Source organism: Urocitellus parryii, chromosome 7 (genome assembly GCF_045843805.1).
Source record: "Urocitellus parryii isolate mUroPar1 chromosome 7, mUroPar1.hap1, whole genome shotgun sequence".
NCBI classification, from domain to species: domain Eukaryota; kingdom Metazoa; phylum Chordata; class Mammalia; order Rodentia; family Sciuridae; genus Urocitellus; species Urocitellus parryii.
Genome location: NC_135537.1, coordinates 91,237,555 through 91,257,029, shown reverse-complemented (window position 1 = coordinate 91,257,029; position 19,475 = coordinate 91,237,555). Strand labels below are relative to the sequence as shown.

General features: G+C 48.4%; 1 protein-coding gene across 1 annotated transcript in view; it reads left to right on the top strand.

Annotated features, from left to right (window-relative positions):
• Positions 1 to 1,615: 1,615 nt before the first annotated feature.
• The window catches only part of LOC144256039 (single-minded homolog 2-like), a 37,982-nt gene continuing 20,122 nt past the window's right edge, over positions 1,616 to 19,475 (top strand). The window contains 5 exon segments of the mRNA XM_077801209.1: positions 1,616 to 1,790; positions 3,681 to 3,763; positions 6,643 to 6,732; positions 14,506 to 14,614; positions 17,654 to 17,739. Of these exon segments, the coding sequence (XP_077657335.1) occupies positions 1,616 to 1,790; positions 3,681 to 3,763; positions 6,643 to 6,732; positions 14,506 to 14,614; positions 17,654 to 17,739 (543 nt within the window).

Sequence of the window (19,475 nt, the reverse complement as noted above, 5' to 3'; positions counted from 1 at the left end):
GGAAGGACCGGGGTTTCGGAGATGGCAGTGGGGGGGGGGTGCGGAGGGCCCAGGAGTCCGAAGGAGGAGTTGGGGAGGAGAGGTGGGATGTGACTCTTTAGGTCCAGTGTGGCCCTGCGGGAGAGCGTGTGTTCCCAGTGCCCGCGTCTTCAGCAGCGCCTCCCTTCTCCAACTGCCTTCTGCCGACCACCACGGGTCCCACCAACGTTCCCCCAGTGGCCCTAACTCTCCATGAAACGTCTGCCCAAAAGCGATTCCCCGAAATTTAGGCTGCGTTGGATCAGGCTACGAGACTGCTCTGGGCTGCTGGAGGCAGGGCAGTTGGGCCCCGTTCCCGCCGGCGCCCTGGAGAGGCCTCCCAGCTGGGCTGGGCTCCCCAGACCCTTCCCTCCCTCTGGCTCGCGCGCCCCTGCGGTCTCCCGCTCCTATCAGAAAAGTGTCAATCTCCTTTCGCTCCGGAGTTTCCAGGAGAGAAAAGGCAGAAGAGTGACTTCGGAGCGTGTCGGGAGGGGAATCTTCCCTCTGGGCACCCCCTTTCCGCACACGGAACTGAGGAGGAGGGCGTGGGACCAGCGCGGACTTGGAGGCCTCGATCCTCCCCACAGGGCACTTGGCCGCTGGGTCGCGCCACCTCCTCTTGGCCGCGCCCGCCGGTGACCAGCAGGGTAACCACAGAAGAGGCCTCGGCACCCCTCCCTCGTTACTCTTTCACCCCACCCCGCAGCCCATCCTAACGCCCACGTCCCGCGACTCGCTCTCCAGAGCCTGTCTCCGCGGCGCGCAGCGTTCACTCACCGCGATCTCCCCGAGCCCGGGAGCGTGCCGGTCTTTCTCGGGACAGTTCCTGGAGGTAGAGACGCGGAGGCGCGCCCGTGATTCCAGGGCCGCAGCGGGGTCGGAGGCGAGAATCGCTGCCCCTGCCCCCGCCGCGGTCCCTCCCCCCTGCCTGCCCCCCCCCTCCGGGCCCTGGCCGCCCAGTGCTCCACCCGAAGCCGGGTCCGCCATAAACAAACGGTGCTGGGTTGCACGTGGACTGCGGAGCAGCTGCGCCTCTCAACAGATTGCGGACTCCGTTGCGGGGTCTTCAGGCACAGGGAGCAACCAGAGAGGGCAGGAGAGCGCGCCCAGGCCTGGGTCCAGCCCAGCCGTCTCGGTCTAGTTCCCCTCGGCTCGGGTCCGCTCCATGGCTCCGCAGCCGCCGCGGCCCCTGCCGCCCTCCAGATCCGAGGGGCCTCGCGGCAGCGAGTGCCAACACCCGGTTAAGGACTAAACTGCACCACCGCCTCTTCGCTGGACCCTTATACCCTAAGAAAAGCTGAGGCCGGGGAGATAGAAGGCTAGAAGAGTGAACAGGAAGCAGGACTCCGGGGTCGCCGAGGAACAGTCCAGCTCCAGCCGCAGCTGGAGCGCGGGGCAGCGCAGCTGGTTTGCACTGAGCTCTGGGCTGGCAACTGCTGAGAAGTTCCTCGGTGCCCAGGCAGGTCCCGCGCACCTGTCCGTGGCCAGCACCCGGGATTCACCTGGCCCCCGGTCCCCTTTCCCTGTCCCAGCTGCCGCAGCCTGAGCGGGACTCCGCGGGCCTGGCCAAGTCTAATATGCCCAGAGCCGAGGCGCTATGAAGGAGAAGTCCAAGAATGCAGCCAAAACCAGGAGGGAGAAGGAAAATGGCGAGTTTTATGAGCTGTCCAAGCTGCTCCCGCTGCCATCGGCCATCACTTCGCAGCTGGACAAAGCGCCCATCATAGGACTCACCAGGAGCTACCTGAAGATGCACGGGGTCTTCCCTGAAGGTGAGGCCGCAGGTGGGCGGCCGGGAACTCTGGGGAGTTAGGCAGCCTTGGCCCTGGCAGGAGCCGGCCCAGAGGAGCCATCGAGGTCTCCCAGCCAATACTCGGGTGTCTTGGGAGGGCCCAGCCGGGACGCAGACTCAGGGAAAGGGGCCAGGGCCACCAAACCATCTCTTGGCTCAGGGCAGCGGCAAACCAAGGATTGTTCCAGGGACCAGCGGTCCCCAGTTGGCGTTGGCATGCTGGTCCATGCAGGTTTTATGCTCTCTCTCTTCCTTCTTCTTTATGCTCTCTCTCTTCCTTCTTCCCGCTCTGCTCCTCCCTTCTTTCCTCCCTCCTATCCTTTCTTTTCTTTCTTCTTTGTGAATCCATTTTAGTTTTGTTTTCTTTTCCTCTCTTCTTTCTCCTCCTCCTTTCCATTTTCAAACAATTCTTCTTTGTCTTCTTTTTCTTCCGTCTCTTTCCTCTCCTTCTCTTTCTCCTTCTTCTCCTCTTCCTCCTCCTCCTCCTTCCCTTTCTCTTTTTCTCCCCCACCCCCTTCTGCTCTGGTTTGGTGTGGTTTTGTTTTCTTATTTTTTTCTCTGTTCCTTTACTCCTTTCCTTCTTATTTACCTACCTCTTTTCCCTCCTTCCTTCCTTCTTTCTTCAGCTCCCGTTTCTTTTTCGGGCCTTCATCCCTCCTTCTCTTTCTGGAGAAAAGAGAGCAAGCAAGCAGGGTGCTTGGTGAGGCCACAGCCACCGAGCACTCATGGGAGTCAGTCCTCAGTGCTGCCCTCCCAGTCCTCTGGGGATCCGAGGTTCGGGTAGGAGAGATCGCGGGTTGGCGAGCTGGAACACCTGTGAAGAGAAAGGTAATTATTTCGAAAATGGCAGGCAGGGCAGAGCTTAGCAGTTCTTTTAGGATTGAAAATACACTACTGGCAGACCGAGGACTCACCATCAGGCAGAGCTTGTAAGAAATGGTGGCCTGCTGGATGAGCTTTCCCAGAACGCACACGTCGGCCTCCGCCAGGGACTGTGGCCACCCGGCCAGACCTCCAAACAGCAGGTCCAGGATTTCACCCCCAAGGGACCCCGACACTGCCGGGAAGGGCACTGTTCAGGGTTCTGATGGGCGAACCAGGATTTCCAGGCCCTGGAGCCACACGAGAGGACTTCGTGGTAAAGAGACCACTTCAGCTGCAGGGCACTGGAGGGTCAGTGCAGTACAGGCGACAGGTGTCTTTTGGTCACAGGGCGCCTCCATTAATATCATCCGCGGCCCGGCACTGGACCCGGTAAGCTTTTGCGCTCAGCGCCTCCAAACGTGGTATTTGCAATGGTTTCTGGGTCTGCAAGCTGCGTTTTCCATGGTCTTCCTCGTGGAGCGCAGCGGGCCTTGTCGGCAATTGGGGCCTGCAGTCCTGCGGCGGCCCGGGTCCGGAGCAAGCACCGGAGCAGCCTGGAGCCCTAGGGAGCTGAGCGGCCTGAAGCGGTGGCTGGGCCTCTCGGGAGCCTCCCAGCCTGGCCGCGCGGTCCGCGGTCGAAGGGCGCTTTCCTCCTGTGCGCAGAAGCGCTGAACCTGCTGGGCTGGGGCCTAGCGCAAGTTCCTGCGTTTCCTAGTCCGATCCTCGGAGAACCTCTTCCCCAGCCCCTTCCTTCGCTGGGAGTTGTTCACCGCGGCGTTTCCTACTAGTCGGCCCAGCGATGAGGCCTCGAAGGGAATTCCTCCTCAGGTCTTTTTCTTTTAAACCAAGGACAAAGGGGAGGCTGCGAGGGCACAGGCTGCAGCATGCTGGGCAGAGGAGAAGCAGGGGCACGCTCCAGCCTGGAGGAACTCAGGCTCTGCGTGGCGCCACCGCCTCTTGCTGAACGTGGCCGGCCGTTTACTGGTTGTTTCATTTCCTTGTCCAGGTTTAGGAGATGCATGGGGACAGCCAAGTTGCACAGGGCCCCTGGACAGTGTCTCCAAGGAGCTGGGATCACACTTGCTGCAGGTAGAATCACCACACCGGGGGAGGAGCGCCGCCGCCTCCAGTCGCCCTGGCAGATGCCCCGGCGGGGGCTCCCTTCCGACCCTGCCACCCGAGTCTCAGGTGCATGGCACAAATCCATAGGCCGACCCCAAGCTGAAGAAGCCCCAGGGGTGGGGGTGGCTCCCGCCCGGGAGGGTCAAAACCCAAGCGTTGATGCTTAGCCTGTCCGGTACAGCCTCAGCCCCAGCCCCAGCCTGCATCCCTCTCCCTCCCAGCGCCCCAGGAGTTTCTAGCTCACCCAGACCTAGGCGGAAAGGCGCCCCTGAACGTGGTTAAATCGTTTCAACCTTACTTCGGTTTGTCCTAGACACCAGGCCAGGCTCTGGAGCCAGAGAAGCACCGATCAGGAAGCATTGAGCCACAATGTGGCAGCGTTTAGCAAGTGTGAGTGTGTGTGTGTGTGTGTGTGTGTGTGTGTGTGTGTGCGTGTGCGCACGCAGGAATGCGTAAATGAAACGACAGCATCAATAATGAAGCAGCAACAGTTGGCACTTATGCAGAGTTTATTACAGACCAGGTTTCTTTTCAAAAGTTTACTTTAGCATCTGGTATCACCACCCATCTTGGTCGCTTGGTTTGGGGTCAGGCGTTTTGTGCTTCCAGTTCCTGGCCTTTTGGTCCCAGACTGCTACACTGCCAGGACCTCAGCTTTCTATCCCTGCAGTACAGAAGCGCTGATAGGCACCCCAGCGGTGAATTTAGGATGGGTAACCTGGGCACCAGCGTCCACTTCCGAGTCAGTATCTGGCGCTAGCAGAGGACAGCAATGTCCTTTACAGAGCCTCATCAATGGCCTGATTCATTCACTACCACCACCCCCCGCCCCCCATAGAAGAATGCTTACCCAGACCTATTTTGCATTTCCTCTATTTTGTGTTTCCATTAAAAGCGGAGGGGGGGAGGGTAGGATGTTGGCTGCAGGGCATTGTGACTTAGATCTGCAAGTAGGCCACTGAGCTCTGCATTTTGAAAAACCAGATCTTTTCAAAACTTTTGCCCCAAATGCCTGGGAATTATTTGTTTTTGAAAATACATGTGCGAGGGAGAAGGGAATGGGGGAATCTTTGAAACCCGGAACTTTCACAACTAGAGAGAATTGCAGTAGCATAGCAGCCGGCCAGGTAACGCTCTCTGGGAGCCTGGCCCACACGCCCTTGGCTCGCCGGCTGCCCGCCCTTCCAGCTTTGTGCTGGATGTTTTCCGTGTTTCATACTGTCCACATTATAAGTGACACTAATATCAGGGACAACTAAGTGCTTGCAGGGGAACGTCAGAGAAAGTCTGGTGGGCAAAGTCAACACTTCCAGAGGTCTTACATTTAATTAATTCCTGAGTGGTGTGTGGATGGCTGTCTTTGCAGTTATTATACATGTAAGTGAATTAGGTAATTGAAGCTAGGAAAGCACACTCCATGTTTTCCATTAAGAATATTATTTTTTAAGCTACTGCTGGCAACGTTTAGAATTTAAATATGGTAATTTCTTCACTTATATTTGTTTTCCTAGATGTTGCAAGAGATCTGTTTTGTTAAATGTATCTCTAATGGTTTTAGAGTTTAGCAACTATGCAAAATACACCAAAGTGTCTGTAACTTTAGAAATTGCTTTATAGTTTATATTTCTGAAATGTCCCAGATTCTGTTAGGAAAATGTGTTGTAGCTGAGTTAGAAACCTGAAAGTAAGACATAATCAAGTTGCTGGTCTCAACCTAGCACAGGGAAAGGTAGTGATAATTTAGTTAGCAAGGAATTTTTGCAGCAAATGGTATTTGAGACAGCAGAATGTAAGGATATCTTTCAAGTTTCATTTCTGCTACATTCTTTATAGCCCACCTCCAAGGGGGGGGGTAGAAAACCCAAAGGTAATCTGGTTTCAATTACATGCTGTAAAAATAGAATTTGTGGCCAGAAATTAATTTGGAATATTTTTTTATGGGAGTTGCACTGCGGATTGTATGGGTCTTTAACAAACTTTATTGCTTTTCTTTGGTTCTGGATCTAAAATATGAATGAGTAAATAAAGTACAGTTTCCTTTTTCAAAAATTTAGTCTTTGACACAGAAAAATAATCATTACCTTTTTATTTGTCTTAATTATCTCTTATAGTTTTATCTTATTTTTAGAGGGCTTAGGTAAAAATCAGAATTTCATTTGGGTAGTTTTAATTTTTTTGGAAGATACTTTTTCTCCTTGAATTTGGCAAAAGTTATTCAATCTCTACAAAGTTGAAATAGTTAATTCTATAGACTTTGGTAAAATAATCGGGTATTTTGTTTTATTTTCTGGGGAGTGGCAGTGGTCGGAATTTATTATTCAAATGGTACTTATGGGTAACTAGAATATTGTGGCAAATAAAGAGTATGTCCTAGTGGTATAAATGACTGCCAATTATGACTTAAATGGTCTATATAGTAGTGTATATTCCCCTAAGTACCATAGAACTCCGGATTTGTGCTAAGTGCTAACATAACTCCAAACAATAAAGCTACTACATTTAAACTGAGCATGATAGGAATTCTCAAATTTTTCACATGATTTTTGTGATGTGGATGTAAGGTTGTTTTTAAAGTGCTTTAAAAGCATTTCAGAGCCTGGCTTGGGAAATAAACCTTGAGTGTTGTCACCTGTGGTCCTCATGGCCCTGGCTTCTTTTTTTGAATTTAACAAATATGCGTTGAATTTTTTTCCCCCAGTTCTGGGCTCATGGATGCTGGCGAACACTTCACCACTGAGCTTTATGCCTTCCTCCCACTTCACCTCCAGCCCAGTGACAGCAAAATTTCTAGATTTAATGCTGGTGTAGAACTAACATCTCTTACCCTGATACGTTTTCTTTTTCAGACTTTGGATGGATTTGTTTTTGTGGTAGCATCTGATGGCAAAATCATGTATATATCCGAGATGGCTTCTGTACATTTAGGTTTGTCCCAGGTAGGTATGGCCTAATTTTATGTACCATCAAAATATTCGATTAAATGGTAGCAGATTGTGACAGCTTTGCCTAGCCTGAAAATGAGTCTGCATTTGTGTATGAACATTATTCATAACTGAAAAATACCCCCACCCCCACCCAGTGCTGGGGATTGAACAAGCTCTACCACTGAGCTCTACCCCCAACCCCAAATTTCTCTTAATAGGATGCCCATGCAGTCATCGTCGTCGTCCTCCTCCTCCTCCTCCTCCTCCTCCTCCTCCTCCTCCTCCTCCTCCTCCTCCTTCTTCTCCTTCTCCTTCTCCTTCTCCTTCTCCTTCTTCTTTTTCGAATTTTTACCTTTTTCCTTTCTTTTTCCTTTGGGGCTTGTGACCACTATGTCTTCACCGTGGCCAGCCCTGTTCTGAATCTGTCCTATGTATGCCCTGCCCTATCTGCTCACCTAGTGATGTTAGATGGCACAGAAAAGAGCTTCCCCAGGGGACCTCCAGTCAGTCCACACATGCTGGGCTGCACAAGGTATTGTGCATTGCTGTGAGGTGAGAGGAAGCTGCTGTAGAACATGGATTTTATGCGGCATGTGCTTTGGGGAGACAGAAAGGGAAGGGGTAGATTTATGAGTGTTCACATGGAATTCAAGGTCATTTTTCCTGAGTTTTTCCAGTTCAGTGGTTGTTTCAGTAAAGCATTTTATATGCTTGTGATAGAAACTCATAAAATTCAGTTTACTACTGTTTTGCACTGCAAGGTCCTGGTTTCTTTAGAACATTTAAATATTACCCATTTTTTCTGGAGAAGTGAAACCATCTTCTGAAAAGGGGGTTTCTCCCTTAGAAGGAAGAGATGATCTCAGCTTGTGGCCCCCCAGCCAGATAAGGGTTGGGTGGAGGGTTTGGCTGCTGTCTGGGCCTGTGGATGGCCCGGACAGGGAGAAGCAGACTGGGTTTCCCTTTCACATCTCTGATTTAACAAGCGTGGAACAGAGAGATAAAAGTCACATTTTTTTATACATGCCAGGACTAAACGTTCCTTTATATTGTGAGCTCTCAACGTGACTTTTCATCACAAGTTAGGACATACTTCAATGAATGACAGAGACAGAACAAGGGCTCCCGAAAGGCATGTGAGTGACCTTTCTGTCCATCCTCCTCCCACAGTTAAGCCCAAATGGAACATGCCTATTAATGTTTCTTGAGTTTTTCTCATTGAAAAACAAAATTACCAAATTTGGGAACCTGAGTTTGGTGTATTCCTTTTCTTTTTCTGCCAGTACATTAAAAAAAAAAAAAACTTGTCATTATTTTACAGCCATCTCTTCCAATGTATGCACATCCTTCTCCACATCCAAATGGGCTTATGTGTTTCCTATGCAAAGTCTGTTAAAGGAAATTGCATATTAAAATTGTTTAGAAGGTTGTTTCTTACTCTCTCTTCTCTTATGGGACCTGCTATCCCAAATAGTTTATCAAAGCTTGATTATTTTTTTTAATGTTTATTTTTTAGTTATAGGTGGCACAATATTTTTATTTTATTTTTACATGGTGCTGAGGATTGAACCCAGTGCCTCACATATACTAGGCAAGCACACAACCCCAACCTCCAAAGCTTGACTCTTGCATCTATGTGAACCGAGGGATAAATATGTGTACAGACTGAGAAATGTTTTGAGAAGATTAGATTTACTATTTCTATGGGATTGGAGATTGTAGCAGCTTAGTGGTAGAGAATGTGCTTAGCTGAATAAGTCCTGCCCACCCCTCATCCCCAATCCTCCACAAATAAATGGAAAGGAAAGAAAAAAGAAATGTATTACTTTACATTTTTTAGAATTAATCAGAATTATTTACTTGCACCTAGACTGGTTTCTACTTCTGACCTAATCTGTGGATTATTTACCTTTTAAAATTATAATTTACTTTTGATAGTCTTACAATATTGTCACAAATAAGATAAAACATTTCATATACTTTTAAGATGATTTGTCAAAAAATTTTTGATCAGGGGCTCACACTGGCATTAAAGTTTTTTGTAGCTCCAGACAGAGGCTAACACAACCTCATTGAGGAATCAGAAAAAAACCAGTTGCCCTGCATGATCAACTTGACTTATTTTTTTTTACAATTGTCTTCTCTACAGGGAACAAAGAAGCTAAAGGAATCTACAACTTTCTTAGAAAATGGTAGCACTGGCCCTTCCTCTCTTTTAAAACAAGGATACAAAGTTGTATTTCTGCCTAACATCACAGAAATCAATTTGACCACTATTTTTCAGTATTAAATTTATATCTGAGATCCCTAGCAGTCAAAACAAAATGGGAAATAAATTAAACTATCCAGGAATTTAATGTCCTGGAGTTATATTTTAAATAATATGGTAATGCCTGCTCTGTCTCTCTTTCAGATCATGCTGGGAAACAGATCAGAATAACTATTTTGTGTGATTTGTGAAGTATAGGGAGCTATACAAAAGCCAGACAGCCTCACTTTCATTAAACACAGTTTGCAACTAGAGTCCTTTGGTGGGCATCTCTTAGGGTTGCTCGGTCACTTGGAATATGTGGGCACATCTTTAGGTACTGAGCACAACTTAAGCAATCTGTCACTCAGGCAGCTCAGCCTACCAGCCTATCTTGCACCCCACACAGACTCTTTTTATGTGGGAAAAAGATTCTGTTGCTTATGAACACAATAATTAAGAATGACCAACACATTGGAAAGGTAATGACTAAGCCTTCTGTCAAGACTAACTCCACATGAGGAAATGGAGGCAACATAAAAGTATGATGTTTCCTTTTCATCCATCATATGCAAAAATACAACTTTGTATCGTTGTTTTAAAAGGGAAGAAAGTCCAGGTATGACCATTTTCTAAGCAAGTTGTAGAGATTCCTTTAGTTTCTTTGTTGCCTATGAAAGGACAATTGTTAAAAAGATAAGTCAAGTTGATCATGTAGGGCAACTGATTTTTTTCTGATTTCTCGATGGAGTTGTGTTAGCCTCCGTCTGTAGCTACAAAAACACTTTAATGCCAGTGTGAGCCCCTGGTCAATGGCTGGGGAGTGTTCCACAGTGAACTGTTTACATAGGCAACAACAAACTTTTCTCTTAGATATGCCTTCTGTTCATGATTAACTCCACAGAAGGAAATCTAGGTAGAATTGCAATGTGTATTTTTTTTCTGTCTTCTTTACTTAAACAGTAAAATAAAGTATTGAATAGGATGTCAAATACCCAACTACTCTTTTAAAAAAATGTTTTGCACCCTTTAGATTATTTTCATTATTAGCAAAGAATTGGACAAATATAACAAACCAAAAACCTTAATAAAATAGGCTTACAGAGTGGGGATAGAACTCAGTAGTAGAGTTCTTGCCTAACGTGCACCAAGCCCTGGGTTCAATCCCCAGCATGCACACAAAAATATTAGTAAAATTTTACCCAGTAGACAGAGTAATGCTTTAAAAGGTTTTCTGGTGAATAGCAATTGTAATAATAGCTTATATTTACATGGTGCTTGTCTGTGTTCCTAGAACTTTCAATTACTCTCAGTGACATTATCTCATTAAGTGAGGTTCATGTTAAGTCAAGGTTACACTCCTTGGTAGAGGGTCACAGGAACATACCTTCCCCCATCAGTTCTGCCATAATCATGTGAAAATTCACAGCAGAAGGGAATTGTTCTGTTTTGTCCTGCTTTTGATCTGTACTATCTAAATACCTGAATTATACATTTGAGGATGTAAAAATGATTCTTTATATTCTTCAAACCCAAAGCCATTTTTTTTCTTTCATATGCTGGAGATGGAACCAGAGTCTCTTCCATACTAGGCAAGTGCTCTACCACTAAGCTATACCCCCAGACCATGTTTATTTTATTTTGAGGCAAGTCTTGCTTAGTTGCTCAGTCTGCCCTCGAACTTACCTCATTCTCCCAAGTAGCTGGGATTGTAGGCATGTGCTGCTGCACCAGGCTTAAAAAGGATTCATTAAACTTTTTTTAATTCCAGTATTGGAATTTTAAAAAATCTACGTCTTTTGACAGTGTATTTTTTTAAAATCTTAAGCTAGTAAACAAGAGGTCATTGTTGTTAAACTGTGGTATTAAAAACGGCAGAGATAAGCAGAAAGTACAGTTAGTTTGTCCACCTAGTCCAGAGGCCGAGCATTAGAAAACAGTTGCATCCAACCTGGGGATTCTGTCAGGTTTGCAGGCACAAAAACATACAGACTATTTTAATATGTTGGAAAAAGTAGTGCCAGGAAGCACTCTTATCCATAACATTCACTGAACATTTGCCAACGGATTTGATTCCTTTTTTGTTCTTATTATTGTAATTATTTTACTTATATTTAAGCAAAAACAATCCCTGTATAGCTGCTCTATATAGTTTTAAATATCCTTGTGGTTCAGATTTCCTTACCAAAGTTCCATGTTATATAACATTGAGGTTACTGGTATACATTTTCATATAAAATAGCTGTTTATGAGACACATAAAGAAAAATGTAATATTTGAGATTGATACCAGAAACACAATCATACAAACAGCAACCGTGTAGGTTAGAGGCACAAGACCAAATTCTTTCACTTTTGAAATAAAGAGAAAGGACGATGTTTTATGTTTGTTGACATAACTTGAACCCTGAAACCCAAACCATCTTATTTTTAAATGCTCAATTTACCATACTCAGCAAAACACCCAAAACAGAGTAATATGCATTTCCCCAGTGCCGAGTGACACTGCCCTTCCCCACAGAATATACCCTTTTAGTGTTGTATTTATCATAGGCAGTTTTCTTGGCAGGAGGAAAAGCTATTCAGCAAAATATAAAAAAGCTCTTAGTAGAAAAATCATTCATTTTGTAGTTAGCAGGGTTCTACAAATAATAAGGGATCTCATCGAAGTTCTGTTTTAATAAGTCTTGTGTACAAGTCCAGGGAGTTTTATGGCAACAACTTTCTCTCCTTCTCTAGACAGACAGACAGACACACACACACACACACACACACACACACACACACATTTTTTTTTTCCTGCAAGGTAGTCACATTTCTTCTGGCATTGAAAAGCATGAATAGATAAATAAATACAGGAAACACATGTCAACCATAATTTTGAGTTAAGGTCAGCACTGTTTTATCATTCCAGAATTTGTTCTGTAAAAACATTTCCTTTATTTGAAGGCTGTTTTACTTCCTAGACAGTCTTAGTGTTTTCCTGTCCATTTTATAATGGACCCAAGGACTCAGAAAATCAAGCCCTCCTTCCCTGCCTCTTGACCCTCCTGGTTCTCCAATCTCTGATGAGAACAGGAACTTTGGAAATAGATGAAAAGATTTGGGGATTAAAACACAAATCCCACCCCTAATCAGTAGAGATACAAGTTTTCCTGCAAGTCCCTGAAGGTGTTTCTCAACAGAGACCTTAGTAAAGTACTATTTTTTAAAAATTTTTAAAATTTTTGTTGTAAATGGATAGAATATCTTTATGTATTTACTCCTATGTGGTGCTGAGGATTGATCCCAGGGCCTCACACTTGCTAGGCATGTGCTCTGCCACTGAGCTACAACCCAGCCCGGCAAAGTACTATTTTTTCTCTCAAAAAGAATTTCAGGCAAACCAGAATGATCATTTTTTTTTCCCTTAAAACATGGACAAGGGTATCCATTACAGGCCAATACTAAAACAGTATTATTATTATAATTATTTTAAAATAAGCTGGACCTCAATGGCACAGTGCTTGTCTAGCATGCTTGAGGTCCTGGGTTCAGCCTCCAGCCCCCAGAATAAATATATAAATAAACACATATATAATAAGCCATTGAAATAATGATTTTAAAAATCCAGCTCCTTTAGTGTTTAGCTCGAAACTCCCCATCTTGATAGCACTCTGCAATGTGCCCCATAGCTCTGTCTCATGTGGCTGGCTTAAATGTTGCTGGTTTATTTAAAACTTTTTAAGGGGTAACAGGAATGACTTGAAAGAAGAAGGTTCATTTCTCTCTCTCTCTCTCTCTCTCTCTCTCTCTCTCTCTCTCTGTTTTCCCAACAAAGTGACATAAACGTTTTTCACATGGGCCAATCTCCATTGAGGTCGATCGCAGAGGCCCAGATTCGGGAGGTGGCTGTGAGGAGGTGACAGGGGGATGTCTGTAACAGGATTCTCTCTGTGCTCTGCTTGCCTCATATTCAAAGGAGATGCTCCAGGAACAATGCTGAGAGTGGAGCCATGCAAGCCTTCTGAGGGGATGAAATTACTTAGCAGACCAGAAACAATCTCTTCTGAATAAAGAAGGCAGTTTGCCACATTTTGACAGATTAGGAGAACTGGCTGGGAGGAGTGGGATACATTACTTCACCTCTCCAGGGCCCTTTGGTTCCAAGTGAAGAGCTGAGGGCCCTGGAGGCTCCTGGGAGAACTTCTCACTGAGCCACTTGGCTGGCCTTATGCTGCTGTGGGACCTGGCACATGGCACCTGCAGGGCTGCCCCTTCGTAGATGACCCTCTGACTGACAGCAGGTAGTCTCCAAATGTGCCCTGGCCAGACACAGGACGGCCACAGCCTCCTTGTGCTCCCTAGCATCACACCTCCCTTGGGCAGGGCTGTGAAGACTCTTCCAACCCACTCAAGGTCCTTTGCCTCCCAAGGGCACTATTTCAGTGGGTTCCCACTGGCTGCGTTGAAATTACCGTCATTCTTCCTGATGCTCCTCCAAACAATACTGGGATACACTGACAACTGGCCTTATCTGTCACTCCCAACTCTACTAATAGGAGTCTTGAAAACAGGACTGTGCCCCAGTACTCAGAAGGCTGCCCTGGTGGCTCTTTCTGAAACTTTCTGTGCCTTTGCCCATCTGTGAAGGGGTGCAGGTCTCCAGGACTCAATAGCATATCCCTGAGTGGCATCCGTGCTTGGGAGAACATTCTAAAGGTGCTCATAGTCAGGAACTGGACCCCCAGGGCCCTCTGTGCAAATATCCCAGTAGTGGGGTTTTTCTGGAACCACCCATTCCTGCAGAGCCAGGTCTAGGCCGACACAGACACGGCTGGAGCCTTGTGGGGCGTGTCTGGAAGGAGGCGTTACCCTGGTGTTGAGGTAGCAACCCCAGGAAATAACCACCATGTCATGTGGCTGGCTGGAGTGGCCCCAATCCCTCCTGCAGTTCACACAGAGACACAGCCGCACCCTTGGGCCAGAGCTGTAGAATTTGCACAGTCATCTTGGACCAGGAAGGCCAGAGACACATTTCTGGCAATGTGAGAGAGGCCTGGCAGTGCCTGAGGCCTACGTTTCAGAGCTGCTGAAGAAAGGGGCTTTGTCAGAGTAGAGCCTCTCGTGGTCCCTTGGTCAGCTCTGAGAGGTGGAGTGGACGCGGCTCTGGGAGGGAGCACAGTAGGGCCGTAGTGGCTATCTCAGGCAGGCAGCATGTGAGTGGGGGTGCAGGACGGAGCCCAGAGAGTTGGAGTCCATTTTGAGCTGTCTCTGAAGGACGCTGCCCAGGCCCCTCCAAGGCCCCTCCAGGGCGTTCCTTCCTGCTCGGGCCTCCTGGGCTCTGAGCTCAGGCCCGGCCCTCTGGCTTCTCAGGCATGGAAGGCAGTTCAGAGCTGGGATGTGGGGAGGCAAAGGTGCCACGTTTGACACAGGTGTGGGTCGTGGGCAGACTCCAGTCCTGACCCCAGCAGGGTGTGAGCATGTGGCACACCCTGCACTTTCCCCTGGTGCCAACCCTGGAGAGATGGTGACATTTCTGTTCCTCCCACCCTGCAGGTGGAGCTCACGGGCAACAGTATTTATGAGTACATCCATCCATCTGACCACGACGAGATGACGGCTGTCCTCGACGCCCACCCACCTCTTCACCATCACCTGCTCCAAGGTAGTTCCTCCAGGTGAAAGTAAACAAGGCCACGTTCTTAACTATGACCCAGGGCTTGGCTTACCACACCTGCCAAGGTCTAGGGGTTACCAGAGCAACACTTGGCCCCATCAAGTGGGAGGTGCATTTTGGCCTCTGTCTTTTAAACCAGATTATTTAAACCAGCCCCCATTACTGCCAAAGACTGTTCAGTGCTGCCGGGGACGAAGGTGCTCGTGATTTAGAATTGCAGGTTGCAGCCTCACAGGTTTAGACCTGGGCTGCAGCTTCTGAGGATACAGCCCATGGGGCTGTGAAAGTGCCTGGGGGAAACTACACCTGAAATTCCCCTGGGTGACAGCAGTTCCTTTGCTATGACCACAGACTGTAAACCATCCTGAGAGCAGGAGGACAGTGGCTTTGCTATTTTCATGTTACCTTGTAGCCATGGTGGACATTTCAACATATCATTTATGCTCGTGGCTACTGCAAAATTCTGGAAGTCATGAGACCCACCACTGAACCTTGTTATTTAATGTAGTGATAAAATAGCACACTTACATCCATGTTCAGGGTGTGCCACTATGTGTTTAAATACTGGGATAACTACTTTCCTACATAGTTGGTTTGTTTTGTAACTATATGCATTTTATTTCATGCATTTAAAAGTTTTACTCTGAGCAGGGGTCTGGGTTTTTTTTTGCCATAGCACAAATCAGTTAAGATGCCCTGGGCATCACAAAATTAGAACAAATGCTGGGAAGATACAGAAGTTTTCCGGGACCCTGGCCTTTTAACTTTGTGGACAGCTCAGAGAGGCCAGCAGGCTAATAGTTCTCACTTATGCCTTAGACTATAGTACTCAATGGGGCCCCAATTCCCCAGTGGAACAAAATGCAAATAAAAGACTTCAAAGTGGTGAGGACATTTAGCCATGGAGGAGAAATATGGCTTTCATTCTTATTGCTCCCTTCTGGGGAAGATTACCGTCATGCTCGGAGGGGGGACCACAGAAGCGCATGCTCAGTTGTCCAGCAGCAGTTGATCTTGCTGTTCCTTTCCAAGGAGAGAGTCTGGTGTGCCAGCTTCTGAGACAAGACGGGGCCCGACTATAACTACAGCCTGTGATAGTCGTTGGGATGGGATGGCGTCTAAATCAACATGAAAAAATGATGCCGAGAGTCATTCCCAACAACTATGACTAATCCTTCCACTGTGGCGTGTTTTCAAAGCTGGACACAGACAGCAGGAGTCCTAGAGAATTCCTCAGAACACCATGTTGTTGCTTAAAACACGGCACAGGGTGCACCCTGCCTGGCAGTGAGTGGCCTTCTGCTACTGCCCTGGGTTTCATGTTCCCCGTCCTGTGTTGTAGCCTCTGGAAAAGTGTTGAAGGAATGAAAGTAAGTGCAGCTGGGGGGACAGTGAGGCCTGTCTACTCCTGTTTCTGTGGGGTTCAAGGCTGAGGTGGAGAGCAGTCCTAGAGGAGAGGCAACAAGCTGGGGGCCTAGGGTCCTGTGCTGACTCCCTGCAGCGCCAGCCCAGGGGTGCAGGGAAGGCTCCCGAGCACACGGTGCTCTTCTCACTCACAGATTTTCTGCCTGGATGGAACCCCATTGTTTTATGGTGAAATGTGTGAGAAGTGCGCCCTCCCCCCAGATGAGTAAGACCAGGTGGTACTTTTGAGACGTGAGCTTCCACACCTCAGTGACATCTGTCTGGTTCAGACAGGAGGACTGTGGGTAAAGCACATAGCCTGTCCAGCTGGGGGAACCAAGGAGGTCTCTGAGTCGATTCCCAGACTTCCATGAGGCAGTGCCCTCAGGGACAGTGGAGGACCTTGCTCCACTCCAGCCTTTTTTTTTTTTTTTTTTTTTGGTACTGGAGATTGAACTCAGGGGCACTCGACCACTGAGCCACATCTCAGCCCTATTTTATATTTTATTTAGAGACAGGGTCTCACTGAGTTGCTTAATGTATCACAGTTGCTGAGGCTGGCTTTGAACTCACAATTCTCCTGCCTCAGCCTCCAAAACCACTGGGATTACAGGTATGCGCCTCCATGCCCTGCCCAATCCTTTTTTAATGATAAATTTATCACCAGGCACAATGGTGCATGCCTGTAATCTCAGCCTCTCAGGAGGCTGAGGCAGGAGGATCACAAGTTTAAAGGAAGCCTCAACAACTTAGTGAAACCCTGTTTCAAAATGGAAAAGGGTTGGGAATGTAGCACAGTGCTAGAGACTTGCCTAGGCCTTGTATTTATTTACAAAATAAATAAATAGATAAACTTATTAACCTCCAACAAATGTCTATTTAGAGAGGAGTGACAGCCCCTCACTCGGAGGTGTGGCCTTTCTCTATTGCTGTCTCCGAGGGCTGGTGTCCTTTAAAGCCGAGGAGGACTCCTGTATGTTTGCAAGAGAACTCTTTATGCACAGGGCCTTTCAAAGAAAGGAAAGGAAGGTCTGGCTTAGCTAAGCTGTGAGGGGTTCCCTGGGGAGGTGGAGACAAGGGTTGCTCCTTCCAGGGCCAGAAATGAGGGCCAAAGCTTTGCTCTGGCCATGGTGGTTCTCGGCACCCAGCGCCCACAGTGCAGGAGGTATGAGTGGCTGGCCCCCTCTGCCAGGGAAAGAGCCTACTCTGTGACTGACACTTAGCATCTGCTACCTGAGGGGAGTCAGACTCTTCTGGGCCTTCACGGTATCTCAGGCACCCACCCCAAGACTGCCAGGAAGTTCTCCCGATGCCAAGCCACTCTGTGGCCTCTAGGAGGTAATAGTGGCCATTGGAGTTCTGCCAGGCCCAGCCCTTGACTCCAGGCTGGCCTCCAGGCTGTGGCTGAGATTTGAGCTGCTCTCTTTTGGGGCCTGTGGAAGCCACACCAGGACAGGGCCAGTCTCTCCCCTCCTCACCCAGACCTTAGCAAGGTCTCAGGGTCAGGGTCGGGCACAGAGGAGCAGGCCTCTGACTGTGGCCCTGGGAATTTCATGATGCTGTGTGGGGGGAGATGGGAAGCAGGTGGGACCGTGGCCCATGGAACCTCGCTCCTGTTTTCAGAGTACGAGATAGAGAGGTCCTTCTTCCTCCGAATGAAGTGTGTCCTGGCAAAAAGAAAGGCCGGCCTGAAGTGCAGTGGATACAAGGTATGAAGGGCCCTGGGGGGACGGAGAGCTGCCCGTGTTCTGCACTGGGTACTTGGTATTCCACCTCACACTCAAGGATGTCTGCAGAAGGGAAGCCTCGGGAACCGAACATATCATCCCCACAAGGGCAGAAGTCTCCAGTGACTGGCTCATGGCTGCTTCTGAGGCCCACGTAAGGGCTGGTGCTTTAGAGGGATAGTCCAGCCTGGCTGGCTTTCGTCCCATGAGACCAGAAGTGGCTGTGGCTCAGGTTAGACTTTTGCCCTGGTGCCCACAAGTTCCACTTTGCATGCTGGACAGTCCCACAGTAGCAGCTGCCCCTGTTGAGGATCCACATTTGTTGAGGATTCCTGGGCAAGGTCCCGGGCCATAGTGAGTACTCAGAGCACAGAGCTGTCACTCTTACCCTGGAATGTTCCATCATCCAGGGCTGGTGATCATGAGCTTGACAGTGATAACATTCTTAGGTGCCAAGTAGAGCTTTGCTCTGAGGTACCACGTCTGGTGAATACAGTCACCCCAGCCCTTGCACGGGAGGGTGGCTGTCCTCATTGTGTACCCAAGGAAGGGAGCAGAGAGGGAGAGGGATGGTGAGCCTTGTGGAGCCGGGACCTCCATGCCCAGCCCCTCCTCCTTGGCTTCATCCGTCTTCCAGACAGGTCGCTTGTTCTGGCTAATTCCAGCGTCTAGGAGCAGGTGACCTACAGAGCCGGCTGGCAGTGTCGTTCCACAATGTCAGAGGTAGCTGACGTGGGTTAAGGAAGTCTGCTGTGCACCAGGAGCCTGTTACCCTCCGTCCTCTCTCTGAGCTCCCCACTGCCTCCAGGATCCTCTGTGCTGTCCTCCCTGAGAGGCCACAGCCATCAGTCACTCTGCAGTTGGAGACAGCAAGGAAGCTTTTCTAGAAACATTTGTTCCTTTGAAGAGGAGGGGGGGTGGGGAGAAGAGGAGGCATCTGTGTCTTTGTCCTCTCTTTTTGGAACACCCCTCCCAGCCCCTCCCAGCCCCTCCCAGCCCAGGGTCTTCCTTCCCCTCAGCTCCTCCCAGTGCCTTCCCCATTCCAGGCTGACCCTTCCCCTTGGCCCTCCTCGGCCACCCCACTCTGAGCTCTTCCCTTGGACCTCGACCCCCTCATTTGTTCTGTTTTATTTTATTTTTGCCCTACTAGGGATGGAGCCCAGGGCCTGCCACCGAGAGGTAAGAGCTCTACCACTGAGCTGCTCCCCCAACCCCTGCTCCCTTGGTTTTTAATTGTCCCAGGCTCTAAGCCGCATTGGGCCAGGATGGGCAGCCACCAGCCTGGCCTCTCCCGGAGACATTCTTCAGGAGACTTGGCTCTTGACTTGTTTCTGCTGCTTATTGATGGTCCAGCTGTCTAATCTGCAGCAGAACATCACCTGTCTATCTTGTCCTCACTTCCCTGCTCAGTAAAATGGGAGAATAGACTACAAGGATTTGGAGATTTCTTCCAGCTCTACAGATGATGAATACCTTGAGGGATCCTGGAGAAAGGGTTTTTGAACAGAGAACTTGAAGGCTAAGGATGTTAGTCTGTACCACTGCAGTTACGATGATTGTGATTCCAACACGATTTTACTGACTTAATATGTTTCTGCCATCCTGGATCCCAGAGTCTCGTGCAGGCCAACAAGCTATACCCTGCAGAGCTATGCCCCAGCCTGTTACCGATTTTAACTGGCATAAATTCTACTCATCAGGCTCCAGGTGGTATAGAG